At 39.4% G+C, this 26,883-nt stretch overlaps 3 protein-coding genes across 5 annotated transcripts in view; 2 read left to right on the top strand and 1 right to left on the bottom strand.

Moving 5' to 3' along the window:
• Positions 1-6,745, top strand: part of LOC122577918 (probable G-protein coupled receptor Mth-like 1) — a 154,168-nt gene extending 147,423 nt beyond the window's left edge. Inside the window, exon 7 of the mRNA XM_043749621.1 lies at positions 973-6,745. Coding sequence (XP_043605556.1) covers positions 973-1,306 — 334 coding nt within the window. The 3' untranslated portion in view covers positions 1,307-6,745. The remainder of the gene's footprint in view (positions 1-972) is intronic.
• Positions 6,746-6,747: 2 nt separating this feature from the next.
• LOC122577916 (protein MTO1 homolog, mitochondrial) lies at positions 6,748-10,985 on the bottom strand. Its single transcript, XM_043749620.1, has 10 exons — positions 10,504-10,985; positions 9,233-9,460; positions 8,852-9,151; positions 8,594-8,770; positions 8,110-8,517; positions 7,846-8,018; positions 7,316-7,756; positions 7,129-7,232; positions 6,985-7,045; positions 6,748-6,920 (listed from the first exon to the last, which is right to left on the bottom strand). The coding sequence occupies exons 2-10, from the start codon at positions 9,441-9,443 to the stop codon at positions 6,786-6,788; spliced, it is 2,010 nt and encodes a 669-aa protein (XP_043605555.1). The 5' UTR covers positions 9,444-9,460; positions 10,504-10,985; the 3' UTR covers positions 6,748-6,785.
• A 1,142-nt stretch (positions 10,986-12,127) lies between these two features.
• Positions 12,128-26,883, top strand: part of LOC122577919 (protein-tyrosine sulfotransferase) — a 179,021-nt gene continuing 164,265 nt past the window's right edge. For all 3 annotated transcript variants that reach the window (XM_043749624.1, XM_043749623.1, XM_043749622.1), the window contains exon 1: positions 12,128-12,413. The gene's annotated coding sequence lies outside the window, so the exon portion shown is untranslated. The remainder of the gene's footprint in view (positions 12,414-26,883) is intronic.

Below are 26,883 nucleotides of genomic sequence, written 5' to 3'. Positions count from 1 at the left end.
CGAGGGAAAGAGGACTCCGTGGCCTTTATAACGCTATAATTTCGCGACACAACACCGTAACGGGCTGCGAATACTCAGCCGGAACGAATTAATAATGCTTTGACTTCGACCACAATGCGATGCATACATTACTCGTGGCGGCGCAACGTGTCACGCTGAACAAACGGATACGTTTGCGGCCTGATTTATGTTCATCGTAATTGAACGCAGCGCTAATTGAATCGGGTCGCTTTTTGTCGCCGGAAATTCGTCGCGGTACCTGCGGCGTCGCGGCTGAACGATATCCCCGTAACACGAATAAAACAGCATCTTTACGAAACATGAAAAATAACGTTCCTATATGCTCCGCGTATAACGAGAAAGATAAATGTGCAGAGAATTTTCTTAAACCAACGTGTATCTCCATAGATCTCTGAATCACTGGCTTGTCATTCCTCGTTCTTTGAATTCAAGGCACAATAACCGTCATAAATCAAGCAAGCCAGACTCAAAAAAATTCCTTTCACGCGCAACTAATAATAAATGCTTAAGATTCTCGGAGCGAAGTGTCAACTACGCGAACCCGTATTCCCTCGGATGATCGCTTTAACCAATTCAATTATCCAAACCATCCACGAATCTCCCTAAATTCTGATCGACCTTGTGGATTCTTTTTCTCTTAACCCTAGCGTGGGCAATCGAGTAGACATTTCTATATTTCTTTTAACAACTTAATTGATTTCTAGAGATAGTACCATAAAATCGTTTCAGATCCGAAGAAAAGGCAAACGTTTGAAATATCAAAGCTTGGAATTTGTTTCGTAAAATTCTGTTCATAAAGATACGAATTTGTAGAAAGATCCGAGATCTAACGGGCAATCTCGACCGTAGTCTCCTATAGAGTTTCTAATACGACTTCTTCGAGCACTCAATCATCTTCAAACTAAATACTCATTTCCTAGCTCTGACGAGGATCTAATGTTTCTGTTTCAGAGCCGCACTGGGCCGTGTGTGCATGAAGCTGGTGGTCGTGATGGGCGTCACCTGGGTAGCCGACGTGGTCTCGTGGGCAGTCGGTGGTCCTCAATACATCTGGTACTTCACCGACATGATAAACGCGTTCCAGGGCGTGCTGATCTTCGCGGTAGTTGGCTGCCAGCCCCAGGTCCGCGCCGCCTTGAAAAGGATCTGCAACAGGAACCCGAGGACCAACGCTGGAAGGCAGGGAAACGGACTGAGCACCACCAGTCACGGAATGCCCAGCATGGGCGACAGCGTCATTCAGAATCCGAGCACGAAGACCGCTCCGCTGGAAACCATCTGCTAAGCGACTTCTCTGACCTGCCGCTTCCGACAGTCGAGCTTCTCTGACGGCGTGCTTGCTCTGTTTAGTCCGTTGGAACCGTCGCTGTCGGTCAGTTTAGAGTTACTCGACTCGCAGGCAGAGAGATCGAGACAGGATTCAGTGGACGGGAAGTCGAAAGCGTGTGTTGGAAAGAGGCAGATTCACGAATCTCGTGAAACATGTAAAACAGACGCGGAAGTCCACGAAGCGGAAGAACACTGTATACGAAGCGACCAGCGTGAAAAGCATCGCATCGATGGATCATTACCAAGAAGCAGCATTCTCTTTTCTCTGTTCGTAGTTCGTGCGATTCTTAATACAAACACCGTCGATCCTTAATAATACGATCGCCTTCAAAAGAGACAGAGAAAAGCTTCTATATCTAGTATCCGTGCCCGATTCGCGTTGCAGGGTTGACGACCTCGAGGCCGTGAACTTGAAATAACCGGACTTCCCCGTTCCGGATGACTTTGTGACTCGACGAGTGCCGTTTCACGAACATTGCCCGTATACAAGTAGGCCCGTCCAAGTAGGACTCGACTCGCGTAAAAAATTCTCGTCTACTAAGAAAAGAGGTCGTCTACCTTGGGAGAAGTACAGTCGCCAAGAACGCGTTTGCTCGCCGCTCGTGTCCCCGCGGACTAAACGCGGGGAAAGCGGTAGAACGCGCGAGCTGTCACTTTGAATGGTTGATTGTCTCGACAGGGAACACAATGGAGAACAGAGAAAACAACGCGAAGCGACAAATATTCATATAGACACCGTCCTGGTTCGAGTCCCCTCTCGAGGGAAAACCGCGTTCCCAGCGACTCTCGGTCCAGCTTTCACTCGCGTCGAATCTCCTGTTATCGTTGTAATTTGTAATTCGCGCCACTCTCCGGCTTCGTCCGTCTTTTCATCTCTCTAACGATGATTCGACGCGAGAGTCGCGCTGTTCGTTGTCACCGATCGCCCAGAGAATCGTCGTCGAATCAACCAGGCCGTCGTTAACGCGCGTAGGAGCAACCAGTCACTGTCCATCGATTATACGCTGAGCGAAGTTAACGAGATGATGTGTGGCCGATACGAGACACGCTATTTCGGTATTAACAAACGGCGCCGGACGAGGTCGATTACGAGCGAATTTTTCGCGCGACAGTAAATACGATCATCGATATTAATACATGGTCGCACGTTTTGCTCGTTTTTAGTCGCCACGACTCTGTGTACTTGCAGGCTGTACTTTGTCTGAAGTTCTGCTATTCGCGATCACGCGTCGATTCTACAAATAAACGACACATCAAGACCACGAAAATTTCCCAATAAACGAACGACGTGCGTGACGTGTCCGATCGATGAAATCGCAACGGCCTTGACCTGCGTTCGCGAGCACGCGTCAGGTGAATCCGGAACTTTCTTTCGCGGCTCGTCCTTCGTTATTCATCGGGCGTGCTTAAGGCCACGAGCGATCCCTCTTCAATTTCCTTCGGCATAAATTTGCATCAACCGACTACAATCGTGGCTACCATTAACGCGTTGCATTAGGAGTCTTGTAGCGTAGTCTCGTCGACGTCAGTCGCACATCATTTTCTTGAAACACATTCAACGTCTCCTTATTCCGCTTCTTTCGTACGACCGCCGGATCATCGACGACTTACTTCTATCGATCCACGACGTTAATGGCGTTCTTTCGATCATGCTGTCTCGACAATGGACCGTGAAAAACACAGAGGGGCTCGAAGAAAAGTAACAACACTGCCAAAATCAATTTCGATGACAAAACTCGAAGCAATTTTTTCGCCTCATGTTGCAGCAATTTTGACGAGACTTTACAATATCGCCAGTTTGATCGTAAACACAACGAAGCATCGTTCGCACATCTCCGTTAGGATTAACCATATTCTTTTTGATACTTTTAATACCGTGAAAATGATTTTACACAGATGATATATAGAGACAATGTAAGTCGATCTGAAAAGCAATCAGTTCAATTGAAGAATCGAACGAGGAGAGTGTTCTTTTTTTTTTTGTACAGGTGAGTCACGCTTTCACGAAGTCATACGCAGGTAGGTCAGGGCATAATGGACGACAACTCGTGACAATACACACTAGGAATTCAATGCCTTCTGAAATGCCTTCCAAACGTGGTGTTCAACGTGCCGAATTGTATACAATGGGAAACCAGACGGAGACCAGATGAAGTCTCCTGTCTCTTTCGGTTCTCGCATTGCGCGCGACCGTGCGAGATTACCATTTCTCCGAGCGATTTCCGGCGTAACTTCCGATGACATTCCACGACAGATTCATTCACCTTGCAGCGATGAATTAATCACAATTACGCGTCAGTGTGCAATAAAATCACGACAAGCGAAGAATATTGATTTTCTTAATGTTTTATCAGTTCGCAAAACTATTTCTTTGCGTTAGAGTCTTTCTCTCTTTTTCGTTTTTTCGCCAGTTCAATTCCAAATCAAGTGCTGAGTCGTTGCGAATGTCATGGGAAATCGCTGAGTGCGATAACACGCACCGCATAAAAACCGTCTCACGTCTGCGTAGAATTAGTACCTCGCGCTCGAGTTTGCTATTCTTTAGACCACACGTTCGCGTAACTCTCAACGCGCGAGCGGGAGTAAAGTAATCATTGTCATTGTTTCTTCAGGTGCATCCAAGAGACTGAGCCATGTACCCCCTCCGCTCGTGTTAATCGGAAACTATCTGAATTCTCTGCGAAGATACTCCACCAGTGTTTTCTAAACAGATCTTCCACCCTGAAATGGTACCAAAGCTTACGCGTAGACTCAATTTCTCAACAACGTTTAAATCGAAAGCTTCTACTTTTAGAAAAACCTTATGAGAATCTACATGATCTTCGTAGAGTGACAGATCGTTTCTAAAACCATATTAGTTCCTTTTCTTCTTGTATGAATGAGAGTGGAGCGCAAAGTCGTCAAAGTTTCGTCGATAAATATCACGTGTTGGAAAACGGAAATTCTTAATCTTTCATCTCTCGTAAATAATGAAACGCGTAATTGTTCGATTCCTTGTCGACATTGTTGTCCATGCCGCGTGCGTGTCGTGCCTGCGTGTACGTAGCGAGTAATTGCGTGACAATGCGAACGTGTGAATGGTACTGTATAATTAGCGTATTAACGAGCAGTAACTTCGTTATAAATCCCTTACTGTGTATAATCGCGGCCGAACAATGCGTAACGAGCCGGCGACAGTCGCAACAGCTTTTCCGTTTCGTCCGCTCGTAATTCATCGCGATGTGGACTAAGCCATCGCGTTTATTTTGCATCTGGCTCGATGACGCGAGTTCAAGGATCAATTAATCTCTTGCTGGTGATCGAGTCTGCGACAAATCGACGATCGTCAAGCTCGTACGCATCGATCGTTCCCCGTCATTGCATCTCCTTGTAGATAAACATTTTCTCGTCATTATGTTACTTGTAATTATACGGTAAGCGCATATAAGTTATTCGCGTCCGTCGTACGCGACCAGCTACAAGATTTAAGAATAATACAAGCCACTTTGAGAAATTGTTGCTGGTCGTAAGGATGGATCTCGATGTACATTAATTCAACATTCAGTGTACTCGACGATAATTCGTTAGGTAGTTAGGGTAATCGATGAGCAAAGAGGAGCAGCGTAGCCTTAAAACTAATTTATTCGGAGTAGTCGTTGTTGACGTATGAACAATAAGAGAAACATAACATATAGTATACACGTACATACACGTAAACGTATAAACATACACGGTAACTTGCCAGTATAGAGAATTAGAATTAAGAAGGGAACACGTGAATCACAGCGAGAGCACGATGGAGATCGTGGCAAGAGAAAAAGAAAAAGAATGGCTCTGGCGATCGTTCCGGGGGGAAAATACCCGCGATCGGCCAACGCGTTTAAACGGTTATTGAGGACCGCGTGCCTTCGCGTAATTTACGTGCGTGCATTCGCAGCGCGGAAAATCCAATGTTGAATTTAACATGGAGAACGTTCCCAACCACGGTGAAACGCGCTTGGTATGACAACCGTGGTCATTGGGATAGATTAGAAAGTCATTGATTTGAAATTTTATAGAAAATGCATTGTCCAAAATTGAGAACGATTAACACTGATTTAAAGTTATTGATAATCGATTCGACATTGGATTCTTCGCGAGGTAGGAAATTTCGTAAATTTGGCCAAAATAGTTCTTCACTTTTTGTATATTTTTTACCGTGATAGATGAAGGATAAAACGAAGGATTGTTGTGCGGACACTGTTATATCGAGAAGAGGAAGGTTGATTCTTCGGAGACACGGAGGCTATTATAGGGAGACAATAGTATTAACTCGTCGTGCGATTTAGAGGACGAGTTTGTGGCGAGCTCGTATTGGCTCGATTAACCATGTAGAGAGAACAGCCGGATTACCATGGTAGAGAAATTTATAATTACAACGACCCTGTACTACGGCCGATCGTACACCATTCCTGTACAATGTATCGTAACAGTATTTACTATTGCACTAATGGTAATAAAGAATAACTGTTAGTACATGTTTTGTTGCTGTTTGAAACTTCGATTTATTGTCCAGTAGATTTATTTTCTAATCCTTATCCTTATCATATATCCTCAAAATATTCTACTTTCTTAATTTGTTTTAGTTCTTTGTAGACAAATAAAGGAATATCGTGAAATTTCTACGACATATAGATGTCAAACTAGCCCTCATCATCTCGATCTTAAAAAGTAATAAATTTCATTCACTTCGTTATAAAATTTGAAATAATGCGAGGGTACGTCGCGCGTGCCTTCAGCGAGTAAATTGATTACGCGAGTAATCTCGTAACGACGTTTACCCTGGGTATGCTTCATCAATTCGGTAGTGAGAAGTTTGAAGCTGGACGAACCCCTCTTAATTCAATCAGGCAAACTTCCCTGCTATGGACTCTGACATTAGTTGCGCCAGCCGAAATGGAAACTTCGACCGCATTGTAAGTTAGAGACAATTACTCTAGTCTTATTAAACGAGCGTATTTCACAAGTAGCCGCAATTGAGTTTCGTCTCTTCCGCGTAAATTCTCACTACGGGATTCGTATGCGAACCAACCGATGCTGACACGCGAGGTATTAATAATTTCGTAGTGTTTCGAAATTCGAGTAAACACGAAGTTTCGATAATTCTTGTCAAACGGTAAGCAAGTTTCTATTTAAGGAAGATTGATGGTTGCTGGCACGATACATCCGGTAGTTAAACAGGAGGGCAACAACCTTCTATTTGTTCTACTCTTAAGACGAACGTTTAAGGCTGATAGTTGAGTGACGTCTTAAGATGTGGGGTCCGTCTTCGAGTCTGAATAGATTCCAACTTTGTTTAGTTCCAGACGTGCGTGCAAACGATTTTCGATGGGTTTTTTGTTGTTGATGTGCACACAATAAATAAATATACATAAAGTATATGATTTGATCGGCTATTTATTTTAATTGATTTCCTATTAAAGTCGACTTGTTATAAAAGATGATTTTCTAGCTCTATTCTGTACATTTTCCTGTATATTTTTCCGTATATAATTTATTAAACGCAAAATAGCAGGTGGAGTGACTCCTTGAATACGACTGGCTGCAGCAATCTATGCAGAAGAAATAATAAGGGTAATTATTGCGAAAATTATGAAGATTTATTTCTACACTTACTGTATATGGTTGAAACTCAGACAGTTTTTCTCTTTCCTCCAGGGATAAACTTAATTGAGGTCTATATCAAAACACATTCAGTCATTAGTAAAGATAACTGCACTTGATAAATATCACAATTTATATTTCAGATAATTAACTTACAAGCTATAGTCTATGGATGGCGGGATAAGCATCTGTTCGTTTTTGCGAATTTCACTGATTTCTTTCTCCAATTTCTTTAAGGGATCTGCATACAATGCTTCTATCTATAAGATCAAATAGATGGTCATAATAAAAGATGATAGGCCGTACTAGTTTAAAAATATCACTTGCAACAAAATATTGCTACCTTTAATCTTCTTGAAATAATTGGATCATCTGCAAGATGTCCAAAGCGGTCAGGAAATGCTTTGATAAATAAATCAATGTCATAAAACTGTATCATATCAAAACCAGATCTTAAATTGGGATTCTTAGAAGCTGGAATACCCAATAATTGACACCACTTTGCATTGTGATGAATTTCATTTTTAAACAACTCTATATTTTCTGTTAGTCTGGATAAAATTGCTTCTGTTTTTATCATTCTTTCCTCTGATACGCAACCACTTTCATATCCCTTTTTGGTAAGCCTTTGATCTGCATTATCTGGTCGTAGACTTAATCGAAATTCTGCACGACTGGTGAACATTCTATATGGTTCATTTGTACCAAGCGTAGTAAGATCATCAATGAGTACGCCGATATATCCTTCTGTTCGACTTATTATCAATGGCTTTTTATTAAGAACCTAGTAAATAGATCATTCGATGAAATAAAACAATGAATTTCTTCGTTATTAATTTAAAAAGTTTATAATAAAAAATGGGTGATAAAGACCTTGGCCGCAGCATTAACACCTGCTATAATTCCTTGTGCAGCTGCTTCTTCGTAACCAGTTGTACCATTTATTTGCCCAGCAAGAAATAGCCCTGGAATCCTTTTGGTCTCTAACGTAACATGTAATTCTTTTGGGTCAATATAATCATACTCAACTCCATAACCTGGTCTCACTGCGCATAAGATTACAACGTTGTATTAATATATTTAAAAACATGGAGTGTCAGTATATACATATGTATATCATAAAGGGAACAGATTTACCCATTTTCGCATTTTCTAATCCTGGAATACATTTAATAAGTTCTTCTTGTTTCTCTGCTGGAAGTGTACACGATAATCCTGAAGGGTATGTTAAGGGTGAATCTAAACCTTCAGGTTCCAGCCAAATTTGGTGTTCATGTGCATTAAACTTAAGAACTTTGCTTTCTATACTTGGACAATACCGTGGTCCTGATATCTCCTCTGTAACGTGTAAATTACAATGCATGTTGTCTTTTATAATTTTTGAGACAGCTTCGTTTGTATATGTTAGATAACAATTTATTTGCTGTTCTACGGGTAACCAGACAGTATCATTCATGAATGAAAATGGCGTTGATACTTCGTCTGGTTTACGTACATCACATTTGGAAAAATCGATAGTAGATTTTTCTAACCGCGGTGGTGTACCTAGAAAAATATTTTAAAACATGAGAACATTTAGAGCCTGTAAATAAAGTATATAAAACATGATTATGACAATTACCAGTTTTTAATCTTCCCATCCTAAATCCAGTTGTTTCTAACGTGTTTGCTAATCCAATGCTGGGTTCATCACCGAATCTACCAGCAGGTCTTTTTTCTAGCCCAATATTAATTTGACCTTTTAGAAAAGTACCTGTTGTTATGACAACTGTATCGCTGTATATTTTTGTCCCATCCCCTGAAACATGATTTCCATGAATATTTTATTTGTTTAAAAATTAATAAAATACATATATCCAATTTAAAAGAATAAGCATACTAAGGATTATTCCATGACAACTCGGAGAATCTCCATGTACAATTAAATCTTCCACAGAGGATTCATATATTTGTAAACCAGGTGTATTGAAAAGCTCCTTCTGCAGGTGCTTCTTATATAAGACACGATCAATTTGAGCTCTATATCCCCATACAGCTGGCCCTTTAGAACTATTTAGGATTTTATAATGAATTCCAGAGATATCACAGATACGGCAACAAACACCATCTAAAGCATCTACTTCTCTCATAAGGTTCCCTTTTCCAATTCCACCAAAGGATGGATTACATGACATTTCTCCTATTAAAGTATTGTCATAATTTTTATTCAATAATCTTTAATATTAAAAGAGAAACTAATATTAAAACTTAAAAATGATACCTATCGTGCTTTTCTTATGAGTAACTAATAATGTTTTTGCACCCATCCTAGCAGCTGCTGCACAAGCTTCTGTTCCAGCATGACCACCACCAATAACAATGACATCAAATTTGTATTGATCATTGCTTGTTGAAAGATTTCTTAATAATTGTAGGAAACCTTGTCTATAATTTCTGCCTAATAAAGGCAATCTGATCTTGTTATAATTCATTTTATTACCAAAGTATTCTAGGATTAAAAAAATGAAGCATTTCATTAAATATATACAAATGATTTATTGTAATAATTATAAATATATAATATGTGTGAAAAATATACTTATATAATGATTTTAAGAGGCAAATACATAGAGATCTATATAATACCAATAATACATATAAATCTATGTAGAAAGTAAATATAGAAAATGAACTTTTCTTAAGATATAAAAAATTCATTACTTTCTAATTTCATAAATAAAAAATTATATGTAAGAGCATCTCTAAGTTTTGGTAATATTAACTTTTCGCATATAGTTTCTTTATTTGTAAAGTTCATATTCATATATTTCAAATTATTTATAAACTCTATAACGAAGTTAAAACAATTCATTGAGATTTCATCATAACTTTCAGATTTCCATTTTGAGTCTTTTAACATTATTTTTAACGTTTCGTTCCAATGACTGTTCCAAGATGAAGGGATTACATTTATCGCAATGCAATTTGTCCATCTTGAACAATCATTTAGTATTAAACCCTCTTTGTCGTATTCAAAAACAAGGCCATTCATGTTAGTTATTCCTATATGCAAATCATTTACGATATGATAATCAGTTAAAAAATTGCCATTAGCTGGCCTTACAACTATAGAATTTGGTTCACACGCTGCATTTTTATATGGATATGGAACAAGAAAGGGCATTATTTTATATTCTGTAATACATAATTGACAAATTGGGCATATTTCTGGAACGGTTTTACAGAATATGCTTTTTGGACAGCAATGACGAAAACACAATATTTTTGAATCAGAAGCCATAATTTTTAACTAATATCAATAATATAGTTTTGTTTCAAATGATGACATTGTATACAAGATGTTAGGTTATATCGCACAGTTTAGTGACGAATGAAGTTATCTAGAAAAACACAATCAAAATTCTGCTCTCTATATCTCATTTTTTACGCATGCGATATGGGCTACAAACGAAATACACTATTTTAAATAAAAAAAGGATAATGCAAATTATATTTGTAACAGAATAGTATGATTTCGAGAAAGCACATTACCTGTTATGATTTACTACATTTAACTGTGAAAATATCTTTATATCATTAATATACATATATTCAACTTTGATTTATTTATTTATATGTATATTTATATTTTTACAGATTTCTCAACAAATATCTCCTCCACATTTTTATCAATAAGATAAAAGGTAGATCACCATTAACCGTTTATTACATATGTCATCATATACTATACCGCCGACGAGGTACAATCTGGGTCAGAATCATATAAAAAAACTGTGGTCTGATCCACGATCATATAAGTGGATTTCATAATTAGGCTAAACCGTTCAAAAATTGAGTTGTGTCTAGTCATGAAAAATTAAAATCAAAGGTCAATAAAGGCAGAGACAACAAGATCTGGGCTTTTACATAATGGCGTTACACGACGAATCCTAATTTCTCGATTGAAGTGCCCTACTGCGGTGAAATTAACGAACATTGTTCGATCACTAAGAGCCTTATCTCCTCTATTAGAGTTTCAGACCTGTGTATATGATCGTGATGAGAACCTTTTTATCTTTCATGTTGATTTTTCACAACTAATTACGACTCAATTTTTGGACGGTTACCCCTAGGCTCCGGTATATGAGTGTCGAGACTTACAATTCTATTCTTAGTCAATGTTATCGTGGTGCCGTTTGTTCCTTCCATTGTGAGTCGAGTCTCAATCGACAAGTCGAGGAGCAACCGGGTCCAGGCTACTTTTACACGATGGCGTTAGTCAACCTAACCCTCGTTTGATTAGAGCGCTTTACTGCGGATAAATTGAACAACATTTGCCGCTGTCTAAGAGCCTTATCCTTTCCACGGGAGTAACTAGACCTGTGTATACAACCGTGGTTCTGTCTTATACGTGCCTATAGCACAGACGAGGTTTTGCACCTCGTTGGTGCCTATACCTTATTTGCAACTTCATGGTAATGTCATGTTAGAAGTTAGTTTTAATTCCAATCGCTGGAGGTACCGTAATCTGATTCTGCGCCGATTCGGCAACGTTGAAAATGACACTAAAATGGTAAATGAACTCTAATGACCCCGAAACCATGAACAAAAAGGTACGTTGGGTAATAGGTTTATTTTGCACTTTGTTGGTGCTAATAAATCTATTCTATACCTGATCGGTGGCTGTATACTCGTTTATGTACACACCAATTTATCTATTATCAACTAATCATAATTGAAAAGTAAATGTTGTACTTTATCTATTGCAGGTAATAATTAATTAAGGTATTATTTTACATACAGTGATAAATACATATTCATACATATTGTTATACGCCTATATCATGATTAGGCATCTCGAAAACAGATATCTCTTATTTAAAATACATGGATTCCATTCTCACGAGTGTTTAAGATTTTATCTAAATCCATATATGATATAGTGATTTAATAGTTTCATATACACATATAAACACATAAAAATTTGTGCAGTCCTCTTTTATTAATCGGAAAGATTTTTATTTCAGCGCTCATTTTCATTTGCAATTTCGGATCAATGATACAGTCTGGGACTCGAAATACCACCAATATTACTCTTGACTAGCGCGTTCCCGCCCTTCCCCCACCATTTAGTTCAAGCGCGTGCCGTGCAGCGCGGTAGCGCTGCTATAGTAGCAGCTGATCTATGGTACGGTGTAGAGCAGTCGTGTTCGTACCGCGTTTCGTAGTGTGTTCGTACCGGTACGGTTATATGACGTTTATGTTCGACTCTCGGTTTCGTCGCAGTGATTATCGTGTACCGTACTCGTGACAAGTGACTGTACCAAATCTGGTATTCCGACCGATTCTTTTGCTGACACATTGCGAAACGGTGAAAGGCAGAAGAGGACGAGCAGGAGAGGACAACGAGACGAAGGACGAGTAAGGAGTATCAGCCACAACGCGTTTACCAGGAAAGATCGGTGAGTTTTAATTCCACTTTGTTTGACATATACGAGCATAACTGTGCGCAAAAACACATCGTGGATAGTCGGAAAGATGGCTGTAATCGTGACACGTGCTTTGAAATTGCTCTTGAGGACCATCGTACAAGGCGCACACGTGAGACTTGCGTACCCTTTCGAGGTGACTGACACCTGATGCGTCAATGACCATACCACGCGTATGAGTCGCGTGTACCTCGCTTCTCTGTTTCGTGATTCCGACTCTGTTTGAATTTAATAGAACCATATTTGCGAATGCTCCCTATGAATACAGTATGACTCTTGTACGAAACAAAAGACATCAGCACGCTTTTCGTGATTACCATGTCGCCAAGCGGACCGCAGATAGGTTATGTCACAGATGCCAGCCAGCATTTTTTTAACCGTGGGATTCACGGGAGTGGTGAGTCTCATAGTCTCACGATGGATAATACTAATACGTATATACGTGTGTGTATGTTTAATGTAACGCATCTTAGGTCATCGATGCATTATATTCAGTGACGCGTCGTGCTCTTTGTCAAATTTATCCATTATCGAAATTTATTCTATTTTCATGTTTAACGTCAGTTCAGGGTCACGCATCTACCGAATAGATCAACGTGTGCACAGATTATAAACTCGTAGCTTCCGCATTAATCATTCTTTTTATACCAAATAATGCATAATCATAGCAGAAATCGAGAGCATGTATTTCTTATTACATATCGTATTTCTTATAAACATAAATATCGAAAGAGAAGTTGTAACGATCTTATTTTACTACTAGAATATTTTTGCACGATAATTTATAATAATAATAGTGATTTGACAAGTTACAAAATTCTTTATAATTTTACAATCTTATGTCAAATAGGATAATCAAGAACTATTTTCTTACACAATAATTTACCAATTGATAACGTAAAAGAATTTGTTAGCGTTTATAATTTTTTAACTTGTTAAATTTAGCTGATATTAGTACAATCGTATAAGACGTAGAATCAACCTAGGAGACGCGTGTATCGATTTTTTGTCAGACATTCCATTCTCTGTTTATTCAATAACATCCTTACACTGTTCCGTTAACTCCCAAGTCGATCGTCGCTGACTGGTACATAATATTTACTGCTAGAACGCCGATGAAAATAGCCGCTAGATATTTCGCAGCTACGAGTGGCGTTTAGCTGTAGACGAATTATCCTTGTCATGTGATTTCACCGAGAAGAGGGCGTCATTAGCATCCGGTTCGAATGCATTGTGATATTTACCGAATTCACGCTTTGTTCACCTTAACGCGTTACGAAACCTGCATTCCGTGAACTTTAACCCTTGGAAGAGTAGGTCTACGTTTACGTGTATTATTCAATCAGACTGTACACCGGTAATTTCCATATATAATATATTTATGTTCTATTAATATGTTAAAATTTATTTTGGTTCATACGGAAACCCGCAAGATCAAGTGAATTTTGTTACCACATGGAGTAAAAATATATTTTTTTTTACTTTTTCGTGGCGAAGGTTAACGTACTATCACTATTTCTTTCAAGATTTTCATCTGTTTATTCTTTTTATCTTATATCGAGTTGAATGATAAGATTGTTGTTCCACCAGTATATATATATATCAAAGAATGTTATAAAAATACAACGTAATGTATTCTTCGCTAAGTTCAATATCTTTTAATATCAATCTTTTTTCGTTATTTTAATATCTTTCGATTAACTATCTTTTATGATACGGCGGAACAAGATGTCGCCTTGTTTCGTATTCTCTGCCGTTGATGTTTAGAATAATGACGCGAGGAGGAGAAGGAGAGTATTGATCAAAATAAACATAAAATTGCTTATGAAAGCGAAAAAGTGAAAGAAGGAAAAAGAAACACGTAGAACTATAAAAACGCGTGTACGTGTGTTACACCGGGGAAATCTACAATTATTTCCAACGACGAATTTTGCTGCAGGGCCGCACGCGTGCGCTCGTGCACACGCTTCACCGGCGAAACTTTATGGAAATTTCGGAGCGGTTACGCTCGCCCCCGAGTGCTTCGTTTAAATTTCATTATCTCGAACACCGGCTAAATGACACGTCTCTCGTTCCCAGCGACGACACCAAAACTTACCTCGTCCCCGTTGGAAACGAATTAGGTGATAACAATTGTCGTTCGAGTGTTCGTTATTGCTTGCTATTCGTATCCACAAGGTATAAATAAAGGATAGAATACGAGAAAATTACATTTTATTTTTACATCTTATCTTGTTTAAAATTTTCCGTATATTCTTTTCCATTTGGTTAACAAATTATCAGATTATTCATCGTTATCATTTACTGATAGTAACAACTACAGGATAACAATAGGAAGTGAAATAGGAACGCATGGAAAGATACAAAATTTCATTTTTACCTCTATTTTACATTGGTATTATTTCTCCTTGTTATTCGTTAATTGTATCAACTAGGAGTTCTCACGATAAACATAACGTTCAATCGCTATCTTTAATTTTCCCACAAATTTTCCATATTTCTTGCTATTTCATTCGACCATTTGTTCATCATTGGTCTGCGTAAAATTTCGTCGATAACGTAGGCATCTTTTTTCTTTTTTTTTTTTTGGTAATTGATTTAATTGGCCGGCCAGGAAGGTTTCTACGTAAATGGTTATATTGTAAATAATGGTAACGCGAACGCGCGTTTTGAATCATCAACGCCGTACCCGAATGTGTACAATGGACCGGTTTCCGATATTTGAACGCGATACACCTTCCGCGGTCGACGAGCTTTGTCCATAAATCAGGAAGTGCACGCGAGTACACAGTGCGGATGGTTACACCCTCTCGTAATGCGCTCGTACACGCTTGAAAAATCATAGACGGCTTTAATGTTTTTCGAGGGGACCGGCATGGTTATCGCAACACCGGTTGCGTAACTTTGCATTTTATTGAATGTTCTTCGCTACATGACAAACTGGAAACTGAAAAATGTAGCGAGATGTAACGTGGCAATTCGAGTATTTATATACGAATATTTCTTCACTATATTAACCAAACGTTTATTGAACGAATTCGTTTGAAAATCGAGTTTCTTGTTAAATATACATACATACCACCATTTAACGTGTAATAATATTTGACAAAAGTAATAATTGACAAAGAAACAATCTATGTATTCGAAACTCTGCCTACGTTTGCTAATGTTATTTGTACCTTAACGTAGCGTTAGAACGTTCGTAACAACACGGCTATCTGGTTGCTTATAGCGCTTTGTGTGTTTTGTACATCTACCAAACGAATAAAGTCTACTATAGCGTCCACGTACATCGCTAACGATATTTGAACGTGATATCGATCGGTATTTGTTAAAATTCCATCGAAATTCGATAGGAATCGTCGACTATGATCGTTACGTATAGTCGCGTGTGTTCTTCTTCTTTTATACTCATTGCCCTTAAAAATCATAGCTCGTTCAGATCTTCTAAGATGTTACGCGATGCACGTAAATGGTGACTTGTTAACGAGCGTTCTTTTGGTCGTTCTCTTCGTGTTATAAACATATTCTCGGCTATTTAATTCTCAGAGATTGTAAGTGCTGTACAAATTACACGTCATAGTACTTTTACAAGTTTTCACTATATAAAACACGTCATTAAGCATCGGGAATATTGCCGATAATGCAAGAATGTCGTTTAATACTTACGTCACACTTGTTTACATTCAATCCTGAAGAGATAAAACGCAGAATGTTGATCAGTCTCGCAGTATTCCGTTCGGTCAGGGTTTCTAATGGAAAACCCGTCCAGCACTTTCGCGTCGGAGATTAATCGACTATGAAACGGCGAAACTGGTTCTCGGTTCATCGTGTAATTCCAGGCACGCGTAACACGGCCGCGCGAAACTCGAATCGCGGCCGTAAAAACGCTCTCTTATTAAAGATTGCGTTCGACGTTTCGTTTCATTCATCCGGTACACGCACTTCTTGTTATTCGACCGTCGTTTCTAGCTGTCAAATTGTTATAGAGTCACGCGGTAGAAATTTTCCTCTTCTGACTACGGTGTCGCGTTGTATCTACTATGGCTTTATATAAATGGCACATCGATATAAAACGGTATTTGCTCGTCCATATTATTACCAAGCACGTATATTATGCGATTTGTTCAATTTCCATAGTCGAGCAATTAATTCAACTTGTTGAATCAACCGTAGGTTCATCGTCGACTTAGATTATCCGATTTGAAGGCGAAAATCCGGAATATGTGGCGAAACGAAAATGTCAAATATGTCGCTGTTGTCATAACCGCGTTCGTTTTAAAAGATCGCGGTTAAAAGGTAGAAAGCTAGAAAAATGTCCAGCTGGACGAATTGCAAAGTACAAATTAAATAACAATAATAAAAAAGAAAAAGGTAGAAAGTAAAGTAAAGGCGGCGAAGGGGAAGAAAAGGGAAATCGTTTTTGCTTTTGGATAGAACGTTCGTGAAAGAAGTGGCATGAAAACGGGAGGATTAACGGCGCGCGCATTCGCGGGAGAAATTTCTTGCCGTTTACCTTCCCACGAGTGTATTTTTGCGCACGTGAATCAAACGCAAGCTTTTCCCCGCGGGCGACCTCGTTTAATAGTTCCGACGATTCGCTAACGAGGTTAACAACGAGCCGCTTGTTTCGCGTCGGAAATAGAGTTGCCCCATTTGAGCCTAAATCTTTCCGAACGCATTCGCCACGGTCCTGTTCGTCGATTCTATCGATCATCGTCTTACAACGATGAAAAACGCGACTAATAATTCGAATTTGAAGGACGAAATGTGAAATCAGGCAAATAGAAAAATTATACAGTGTCTGACACTATATAGAAGGGCTAACTTTTCGAGAATTTCTTTCGATTATTTTACTCCTACTATAGGATTTATTTATTCAAAAATATTAGAAATTAGGGTTTCCCATGATTACTATCCTAAATGGTAAATTTATCGATAGATGGATCTATTCTCAATGGATTAAACAGGAAACGATGGTTATTTAACGTGAACTACATACAGTAATGTGCTATAACTAAGGCAACTAAACAGATAATTCACAACTCACAACTAATAGTTTACAACTCGTAACAACTTGGCAACTCAACTCTCGGCTCCTCACAACTCGACTCTCAGTTAACGACTGTCTGTTAATTCGTCCTTTTCCCTTAAGCATCCCTTTGTCATTTCTCATAGTCCCACCATGTATGTATAGTAGCACCGCCTAACTATTCGACTGAAAGACCAAAGACACATTTCCAGACCCTTTTGGCCTGTCGGCACTTAGGTTCTCTCGCAACATTGTTTACGGTACACCTGATATTTCTTACGCAATCCGTCCACGATACCTAGCTACTGCGTGAAAATTACCATTCGTTTCGTCCTATTTTATCCTCAACTACGATCTTTTTCCCTTTCGAATAGATGTGTGGCGGCACTCGACGACGGAACTTTGCGACGGCTTCGCGACACAAAGAGCTATACCATCGAAGCGCAAGGCCGACACGCCTAATGTATCATCGATATCCCTACGGTCCTTCGGCCGAATATTCGGAAGAATGCATACTTGGCAACGGTCGCGGACGTCTAACAAACGCGCGCGTAGTGGAGATATCGAGGGGCAACAATAGAAAAGAATCTGTTCAAAGATTCATTCGGTTTTGAACAGCGAAGTGCGAAGGGTACAGTGTAACAGCGAAGCAAACATAGTCGAAAAGCGTGGATTGTTGATTGTTGACCGTTGGTTATTAAATAAATTATATCGTTGAACATCGAGAGTATTTCTTGGGCACTTACACGTTAAACGGCCTCAGATGTAATTACAAATGGATAGGAAATAAGAAAACGAAAGCTGCAATTATCCGATCTAAGGATTCGAAGGATTATTCTAAAACGCATCACGAGAACAAAGATGAGTGGTATCTGTGTCAATCCGATCGCATCGAGATTCTCCAAGCGTCTTTTCATTTGTCTATTATCCAGTCAGCATTGTGCTTGATCGAACGCGATGAAGTTTTAACGCGCTTCGTTCCAACTTATTGGTCGAACTTATTATTCGCGCGGGAACACAGAATAGAATTAAAAAGAGGGCGGAAGCGGATTCAGCCACTCGAACGCGGTATTGTTTCAGAAAGATCGGTATAAGCCCGTACAACACAAAGCGAGTGTTCGATTGGGTCCTGGAACGGTTCCGTGTAATCGGGACAGCGATAATTTTAATTGAAATTTCGATAGTCGAATGAACATTCCGGGATTGAAAAGGCAATTAAGATCGAATCGACGATATATCGAGCCGGGTGACGCAGGTTCGTAATCGAACTCGGTTTTGCCACCCCGCGTTCGATCTTTTGGTTGTTCCTGCGAACGATTTGGAAAATTGAACGACGATATTCGGATTCAGTTCGTTCGATACCGTCGTTAATCACGGAAAATGGTTTTTGCCAGCTTGGTTAACGATCCTCGCCTTTCCATTCATCCGGATAGCGTCGAATCGTTGCGTCGATCGAAAACACAGAACTGTTAAAGAACAATAAGTTGACGCGTGCACACCGTGTGCCTTCTTGCGTAATTGAAGTAACATCGTTAGTGAAACTTTAGTCACAAGCTACAATTTATTAATATTAATAAATTCCTCTCGCATTAGATTAGCCTCCTTAGTTGAATTATCTTGTTTAGCATCTTTCCATTTTTCGAGATACGTCGGAATATTCGAAGCTTACTGTGTCTTGTTTCTCGTACGTGAAGCCGTATCGAGCACAGGTTGTTGAACGAGGAAAAACAAAGGTTACATAAAAGATATAATGAAACTTCGGTCTTCTCAGCTTTCAAATAGTACATAGAATATTTTCGCTATGAAGAGTGCTATAGCAATAGATTTTGATAATAAAACGAATCAAATTCTCGAAGTAAATTTTACGCGTCAGAAGTTATCTAATTGAAGATGTTCTTACATTCGTGGTACGTTTGCGTGAAATAATACGTAAAAATGTATAAAATATCCAACGTGTAATGCTCGTTACGATATTTACTGGGTAGAACAAATCCCCGTTTAGATTCCATCTTTCCACTTGCTTCGATAGAAATGTCAAATCGTATGAACACTCGTCATATATTCTATCTCAATTATCCTATTGCGATTAAACTCGAAAATTTGCGAAAGGGAATTCTACAATCTGCAACTTGTAACTTATCGCTTCGTTGATATTATTAGTTGATAAATAATAGTAGCCCGAAATGGTTGCAGGAAGAGGAATCTGTGTTTTATTTTAATTTACGTCATTTACGCAAAACGCGAAAGTGGAGTAAGCAACCGTGTAAGGAATAATGGAACGAACGTTCCGTGCCGGGAATTTCGCGATGTAGAGTAATGAATAGAGCCGTTGTATAATAAATACATAAAGGAAGAGCGCATCAAGCCGTCAGCTAATAAAACGAGTAAACAATAAATTGACTTAATAGCGCGTCATGTAGCGGGAAACTGGAACAGAAGTCTGTCGGACACGTACGAGCCACGTGAACTTTGTCTTCTCTTTCTTACTAACATTTCAGTAATATCGTTGTTATTTATTGTCGTTGTTAGTTGAAGACTCCGGTGGAACATTCGTAGAGTCGCGTTTCTTTCCCAGAAGTTAGACAAATACACAAAAAGCGGTACATGTATATAAAATTCATACTTTGTTGGAGCTTTTTAAGAAAATTTTAAAGAAGTTTCTCCGGTAAAGGAACTCTCAAACGCTGGGGCTTGTAGAATTCTGTGTTAAATTATGCTAATGAAATAAAAATTCAAAATTAGAGACTACACTCAGAAGCGTACAGTCTACAGTCGAAGGTTCACTTGACCTACAGTTTCTTCGAATTTTTAAAATTCTACCATTCTTATACCAATTTCTTTTTCTAAACTCCTCGTTTAATATCGGTTATTACTTATTTTCTTTTCTTTCTAATAAACTAATAAATTGTTTATTTTATATACGTTCCATGAATAGGAGAACGTTTTTTGACTCGATCGAATTAATCTACATGCGTGCACCGGTTTTTCCATTACGTTTACGACGAGAAAGGAACGGAAGTCTTTGGTCACCGGTTTAAATGCTATACTTTAGAATATTGCGTTTCGCGGCCTGTAATACCCTGACCACACGGTGCATTATTAGCTTTTAAAATGCCCTACACGAAGCAAAAGATATTGAATCGTTACGCTTTGCCAGGAAAATATCTCCAAGCCAGCGGATTTCAGCGAATAATTTGTAGCTTCCGCAAACATAAAAAAAATTTCCCGAGTAGAAACATCCATATTGTTGCGTATTATAAATTTATGTATATTTTATCATTATAGTTTAAAGATCAACTTATTCGTGTCACGATATTCTATTATACGTAGCTTTGATAATTATAAGGAATACGATCATTGCGATTCGATTGTGCAATTTATAATTTTGCAATTAGAATACATCATGCGAAAAATAAACAAGTTACGTTTAAACGGTAGCGTACGTATTTTAATTCGCGAAGATTGTCGAGCAGGTGGTTGGTTTGAGTTTAGAGATAGTAAAGAACAGAGGCTCGTTTAAAGGATGATATTCGCGTTTTCTTGACGTTCCCCATAAACACCGGAAAAACACCTGCCTCTCTGTGGACCCGGGTCGTTTAAATATCTGGTCGTCTCACCTTTCTTCTCGCGTAAATACCGCGTCGCTGTACCGTGGTTCCATAAACAATGTTGACTGCGCGAAACACAGAATCTTATCGCGTAAAAGTACAAGTTTCGTCCGCTTTGTTCGCCGTTCCGCCATGTAAATTTAATATATTTCGTTTAAACGTCTGTGTTTGTTCCGTGTAGCTTATTACGTGAAACGAAATAATCGTTCAAACTAATTTTAATTATTTTTTGGGGGGGATAGAAATTGCCTGTTATCCTTCCTCTTTTCTAATCAGATCGTTGATTAAACGAATCGTCCTTGTTTCTAGCACGTTTATGGTATAAAGACGTTTAAATTGGATATTTATTGCGATCGTTGCGATATTTCAATGGTTGATCGGTAGACCATGGTAGTTGGCTCATTGAATTCACGTTGGAAGCCCGCGAGGCGTGCTTTAAGGCGTGGTTGTGATAAATTTCAGCCGCACCAACTTCATCTTTGTCGATAACTTGGAATTTCAGAAGCTCGGCTGCCTGTTGTCGAAAACGATAACGCGCGATGAACTTTCATAGAGCTTCGCTTCCTTCCGGCTTCCCTCCGACGATTTTTGCTTGTTTTCGCGCAAATTGAATTGATTTTGTAAATTATTTGTTTATAGAAATCACGATCGTAGATTCTTCTCGCGTTACTCGCATATATCATCTTCTTTTCTTCGAATTTTACATCGATCGCGAACTAATTCGAACGTTATAGTTGAACCATCGAACGTTACATTTCTAGAAGATGATAAAATCAAAGATCAGAAAAATAGTAATTCCTTCTCGTAAATCAACGAACATATTGCTTGTAAGTGTAAAAATGACCAAACGTCTGAAATTTTATACAATACGACGTAATATGCTTTCAATAATTTTAATAAATAAAATAACACTTTCTCGTATATTCCTTCGTACAAGCTAACCCATTACCGACACTCGCATGAAACGAACACACGACAGGGTTTGCCCGTTTGCATCGAACCCTAATAATTCTAAACACTCATCATCGCACGTACACAATGTTCAGCACACAGTTTCCTCTACGCCAAACATTATCCTCGTTCTCGACTACTCAACAGCTCAAACACGATCCGTAGATCGAGCAGTATGACGCTCAAACACAAGACGATGCGACGTAGAGACGTTCCATGCGCGATGGTGAATGATCGCGCGACCTAAGCCAAGCGAGCTTATCCGCATCATTCACCGTGTGAGACACGTGTTTGCGAAGGTTCTTTGTCGTTGCAGGCACATTTGCAGAGCGCGGCCGTCTGAATAATAGCTCAAACAGAGTGCAAGAGGGATTAGGAAGCGGCCACAGGGATAATCCTGGGTGAGGCGTTCGTGCGGCCCGAAACGAACGCGAGTTTCGAAACGGAAAACGGGGTAATTGGATCATGGTCCCTTTTCACGGCAGTCCGGCTTTTAACTCGATTTGTTCCCGCGGCCGTTTATTCGTCCACGCGATGTCGCGTCACATCGGGACACGGAAACGCATGGAATTCGAACACGCGAACAGAGACCGCGTGTTTAGGATCTTTGATCTTCGTGTTATAGCGCAGTTGATTTTTCTCATTTAACACGTGCGTTATTGTATCTCTGGAATTGTTGCGTATGTTTTCATCAAGATAGGCATTTATTTTCGCTGATAACGTTCGTTTCGATACGTTCATGTTCGTTGTGATTTTTATTTTTCTAAATAGTTTTGTCGCAACGACGCGTGCATAGTAGCGAAAGTGTTAAATGCGTGTTTAATGCAGAAAGTATGGAATGATTGGCTATCTATTTCGTTGTGTTTATGAGTCGAAGTGTTATAATAGCTAGAATCTTGAGAACGTTGTCAGAGTCAATTATATAGCAAATAAATTAATATATGGTTGCTAATAAGTAGATATATTTGATATGTACAGGTTGAGATTGTCTCTAGTCTAGAACAAGTGTTTATTATCGTTCGTTTATGAATTCTCCTTGAACTCTACACTTTCTCCTTTAATTCTTCACTTTCTCCCCGAACAAGTCGCTTAAATATGCCGAAACGAGGTTCCTTGTCGATCATGCAAATTCTCAGCAGCAATTCGAAGTATCCATTCGTCGTAAGTTCTGGATGCGACTATCTTCTGTCATTCAGTTTGTGATATATTAATACATAAATTTTTGCTGCAACTAACGACACCTCAACAGACAGAATCCACGTCCGAAGTAAACGATTCACGCGCTGTACTTAGATCTACAAACGAGATCATAATTAGTGTGCTTTCGAGTACCTTTCGCAATGTTCGATATTTTTAAAAACGAAACATATCTCCGTATCATATCATATTTTCATTAAAATGTTGTACCTCGAGTTTGTAAAGTTCAAAAATCTCAAAGATAACTTTCAAACAGAAATTCTAAAAACAAAGACTTATCGAAATGGGCACGTTGAAAATTCCAGGATCACTGCTATTTATTTTCCTCTAAAATTTTCCTGCGTTTCAATCCTGCGACCATAAAACGTTCTGTTCCAGTCTGGGCACTTAAAAGAACTATAAAGTCCACGTTGGAATTTTTAACTGTTAATTACCCTATTAAATTATCGACGTGTTCTTTCCGAGGCTTCGCTTCGCGCGCTACGGTCTTACATCTTTTAGAGCGATTCCATAAAATATGGAAAAGAGTCGTTCGGCTAACGTAAAACGTTTACTGGTTCGATACAGAGTCGGGCCGAATGGCACGATCATTCGTGATCGAACGCGACCGTTTCGACGAGAAGTACCACCGCATCGAGCTTCGTGACGCGTAGAAAAGTGCCACTTCTGAACTGCATCCGTGGCCTCCAGGCCGGAAATGGCCTTCTGATTCGAACGTCCAGTCCCGGGACTCGATGTTCTCGTGTCGTTGCTGTCCTCGATTTACTTGTGCGGAATTTTATTGCGCTCCTACGTGGCTTGGACGAGGAACCTCTGGTCGTGATTTGAATACTATGTAACCGTGTCGACTTGCTGATTTTTCAGGTTCCAGAGAATATTTTTAGGTTTTTTAAGCTTTTCTCTTTTATCGTGATTTCTTTTTCTGCGTGTGATTCTATGTTTGTCAGAAGCGGCTGTCTGTTTTTTTAGTACCGAAGAGAAAAAGAGCGATCGTGTGAGTCGAACGTAAACCAGTTATATCCTGATTTGTATTTTCGCCAGTTCTTTCATAGTTCACTTTCAATTATTTCTCATTCATTACGTTACCGAATTCTGTTGTCTTCTGTTGTCTCGTAGCTAGTAAAAAGAGATTCCAACGATGTACTTGATATTGTTCCATCCCTGCTTCTCCCTTCTCTTTGATCCTATAACTTTGTAAAGTTTAAAGAACTTAAAGTATTTATTGCATCGTGATAAACTTTCTTTCTCTTAATCATGACGATCTCTTCGGTTAAAGTATAAAAAGAAGGAATCCAGAAAACTTCATTTTAAAGCAATTAAACGTTTCCTCGCAGTCAACAATTTCTTTCTATCGACTTAAAAGGAAACAAAAAAATGGGAAAAGAAGGAAATCGAATTGAGTAGAATTCGGTTTAAACACATCTACCTCGAGAAATCGAAACTCCAACGCAGGTTCGATTTCCGTGTAGCAGACGTGCTGGATCGTTGCACGTCCCAGAGACAGGTAGTTTCAGCCTTTAGTCTGGCTAAAATCGCGAAATTGTCCCGAATATCCCTAAATTCCGCACGAATCGTCTCGTAGCCATTCAGACGAAACGATTCGCCGTACCTGGTGTGCTGGAGCGCGGGTGGGAAAGGGACACCGAAACTGGAAATTTCCCAAAGTACACGGCGACAAAGTGGCCGTAACTGTGCGCGCCAGCTAGTTCAGAAACACACGTCGTGCGATACAAACATCGAGCGTTCGCAACACACGCACGAACGCCAGGGCGAAAGAACGGCGGCTGGTTCGCACGGTGCTACACCACTTTTACCTCTTCCACCTCTCTCCTCCACTTCCGTTCGCCACTTCGTCGGTTCTCTCTTCACGCGCAGCTTCCCCATTCGCGAGCCAGGCGCCAGTTTCCAACGACGATGTTTCGCTTTTACGTTTCTCCCCTCTAACAACGACGAGTTGCACTTTCCCTCTCGCCTCGCGTTCCCCGCCCTTTCTTCTGCCTACTCCCGTGCACTCTTGGACGAACGTTTTGCCTTCGTTTCGCCAACTTCTCCGATCTCTTTTCTCCCGCCTCCACATCCTCCTCTTTCTCGCGCCACGAGAAATCCCTCGGGGGATGATTTTGATTCTAAAGAGAGAGAAAGAGAGGGAGAGAGATGGAGATAGCATTTGGAAGCGCACAAAGTCGAACTTTGTTGGGATTTTTTTTTTTTAATTGGTTAATCTCTTAATGAAATCTTAATCTCTTTGTAAAAATGCACAAGCCTCCGTGAAACAGTCAACCAACCGTCACTTTGTACTAATAAACAATTGTTGAGAATTATGGATCGTAATCGCCGAAATAAATATGTAGGAACATTTACATTACGTGTAGAGATGATAATAAAATAATTTTGTATTTATTTAATATGTGATTTACAAGATGTTCATAGATACCCATTACACGTGTTTCAACACTCTTCTAGTCTCACCCTATGGAACAGTGACATTCTTTCGTTCTACGAGATGCTGCGTACGCGCACATACTCACACTCGTATATGTGTATCACTACTACGCAATTGATCCGGTGTAACACACAAAATTACGTATTTTAGGTTGTCCAAAAAAGTTTCTTTCGTTTTATGAGGAAATAATAGACGCACAACGTTTTTTGTTTTATATTATTTCGTCGAACTACGTACGATCCATTTTGTTCTGTTGAGATAAACACCGTGACATTTCACAGACTTGGTTTCACGTTTGTACGAATGTGCACTGTTGTAAAAAAACACGTTTCCGAAAGAAAGACACTTTACCTAATATTTCAATAACAGTCACGTCTTTTCGTATTTACAAAAACACTCACTTTTTCTACTATCTCGCGTTTTTTACACTCGATGACTTTTTTCTTCGCGTCGCTGCCATTTAAATCAAAGGCTGTGTGTAATGGGGTTGGCTGGGATCGTATTTTGACGATACATCGGCGTATTCGAATAGGCTTTTTAGTCGTAAATCTTTGTATCTTGCCGGCCATATGACTTGGGCTTGGCTGTGTTCTTGACACGCGCGCTTTGTTATGGTACACACACACTGGTGTTTGCCAACAGTCTGCGTTCGTTGACGGCACTGACGTTTTCGTGAGGTTGTATATCAAAGGTTGTAGTTTGTGTTCTACTCTCAGTTCGTGTCGCTCTATAGCGTGCGCACGATGATATTTTGGCTTACGATCGATATATCTGTCATTGGCGAATAGTTTTCGGCTTAACCTATTAAATGTATTAAGGGCGAAGCAACAATTTATGATAATGTTTATTCGACCATTCGCGGAGAGACGCGATCGCGAGAAAGCACGTGAACGGGAGTCGTAAATTCCCGTTACGATTAGATAATCGACGCCACGAAGTGATCGATCCCCTGATTTCTTTTACGACAATAGGGGTGGTTCAACTGAATTTACACTGAATTAACAGGTATAAATTTTTTTTTTTTTTATTATTATATTGTTTATTTTTAATTTTACAATTTGTCCAGTGGGACATTAGGTAAAATGTTATAACATATGATTGAATAGCATGTGGATGGTTACCCCCAGCGGGGTGCCATCTTCGCGTTTTTTAGTTTATATCCTTTATGAGATCAGCTGGGTGTTTCCTTTTTAGTCTTCTTTCTATTCTTGC

Source organism: Bombus pyrosoma, linkage group LG3 (assembly GCF_014825855.1).
Source record: "Bombus pyrosoma isolate SC7728 linkage group LG3, ASM1482585v1, whole genome shotgun sequence".
In the NCBI taxonomy this organism is placed as follows: Eukaryota; Metazoa; Arthropoda; class Insecta; order Hymenoptera; family Apidae; genus Bombus; species Bombus pyrosoma.
Note: the sequence above shows the minus strand (reverse complement) of the source record. Positions and strands in the feature narration are given on the sequence as shown.

Bases quoted from the DNA above. Each gene is read 5' to 3' on its own strand.
- LOC122577916 (XM_043749620.1), bottom strand. From the start codon at position 9,443: ATGAATTATAACAAGATCAGATTGCCTTTATTAGGCAGAAATTATAGA. The intron at 9,152-9,232 runs GTATCATTTTTA...ATACTTTAATAG, and splicing joins TCATAAGAAAAGCACGATAG to GAGAAATGTCATGTAATCCA. The intron at 8,019-8,109 runs GTAAATCTGTTC...TCTTATGCGCAG, and splicing joins ATTAGAAAATGCGAAAATGG to TGAGACCAGGTTATGGAGTT.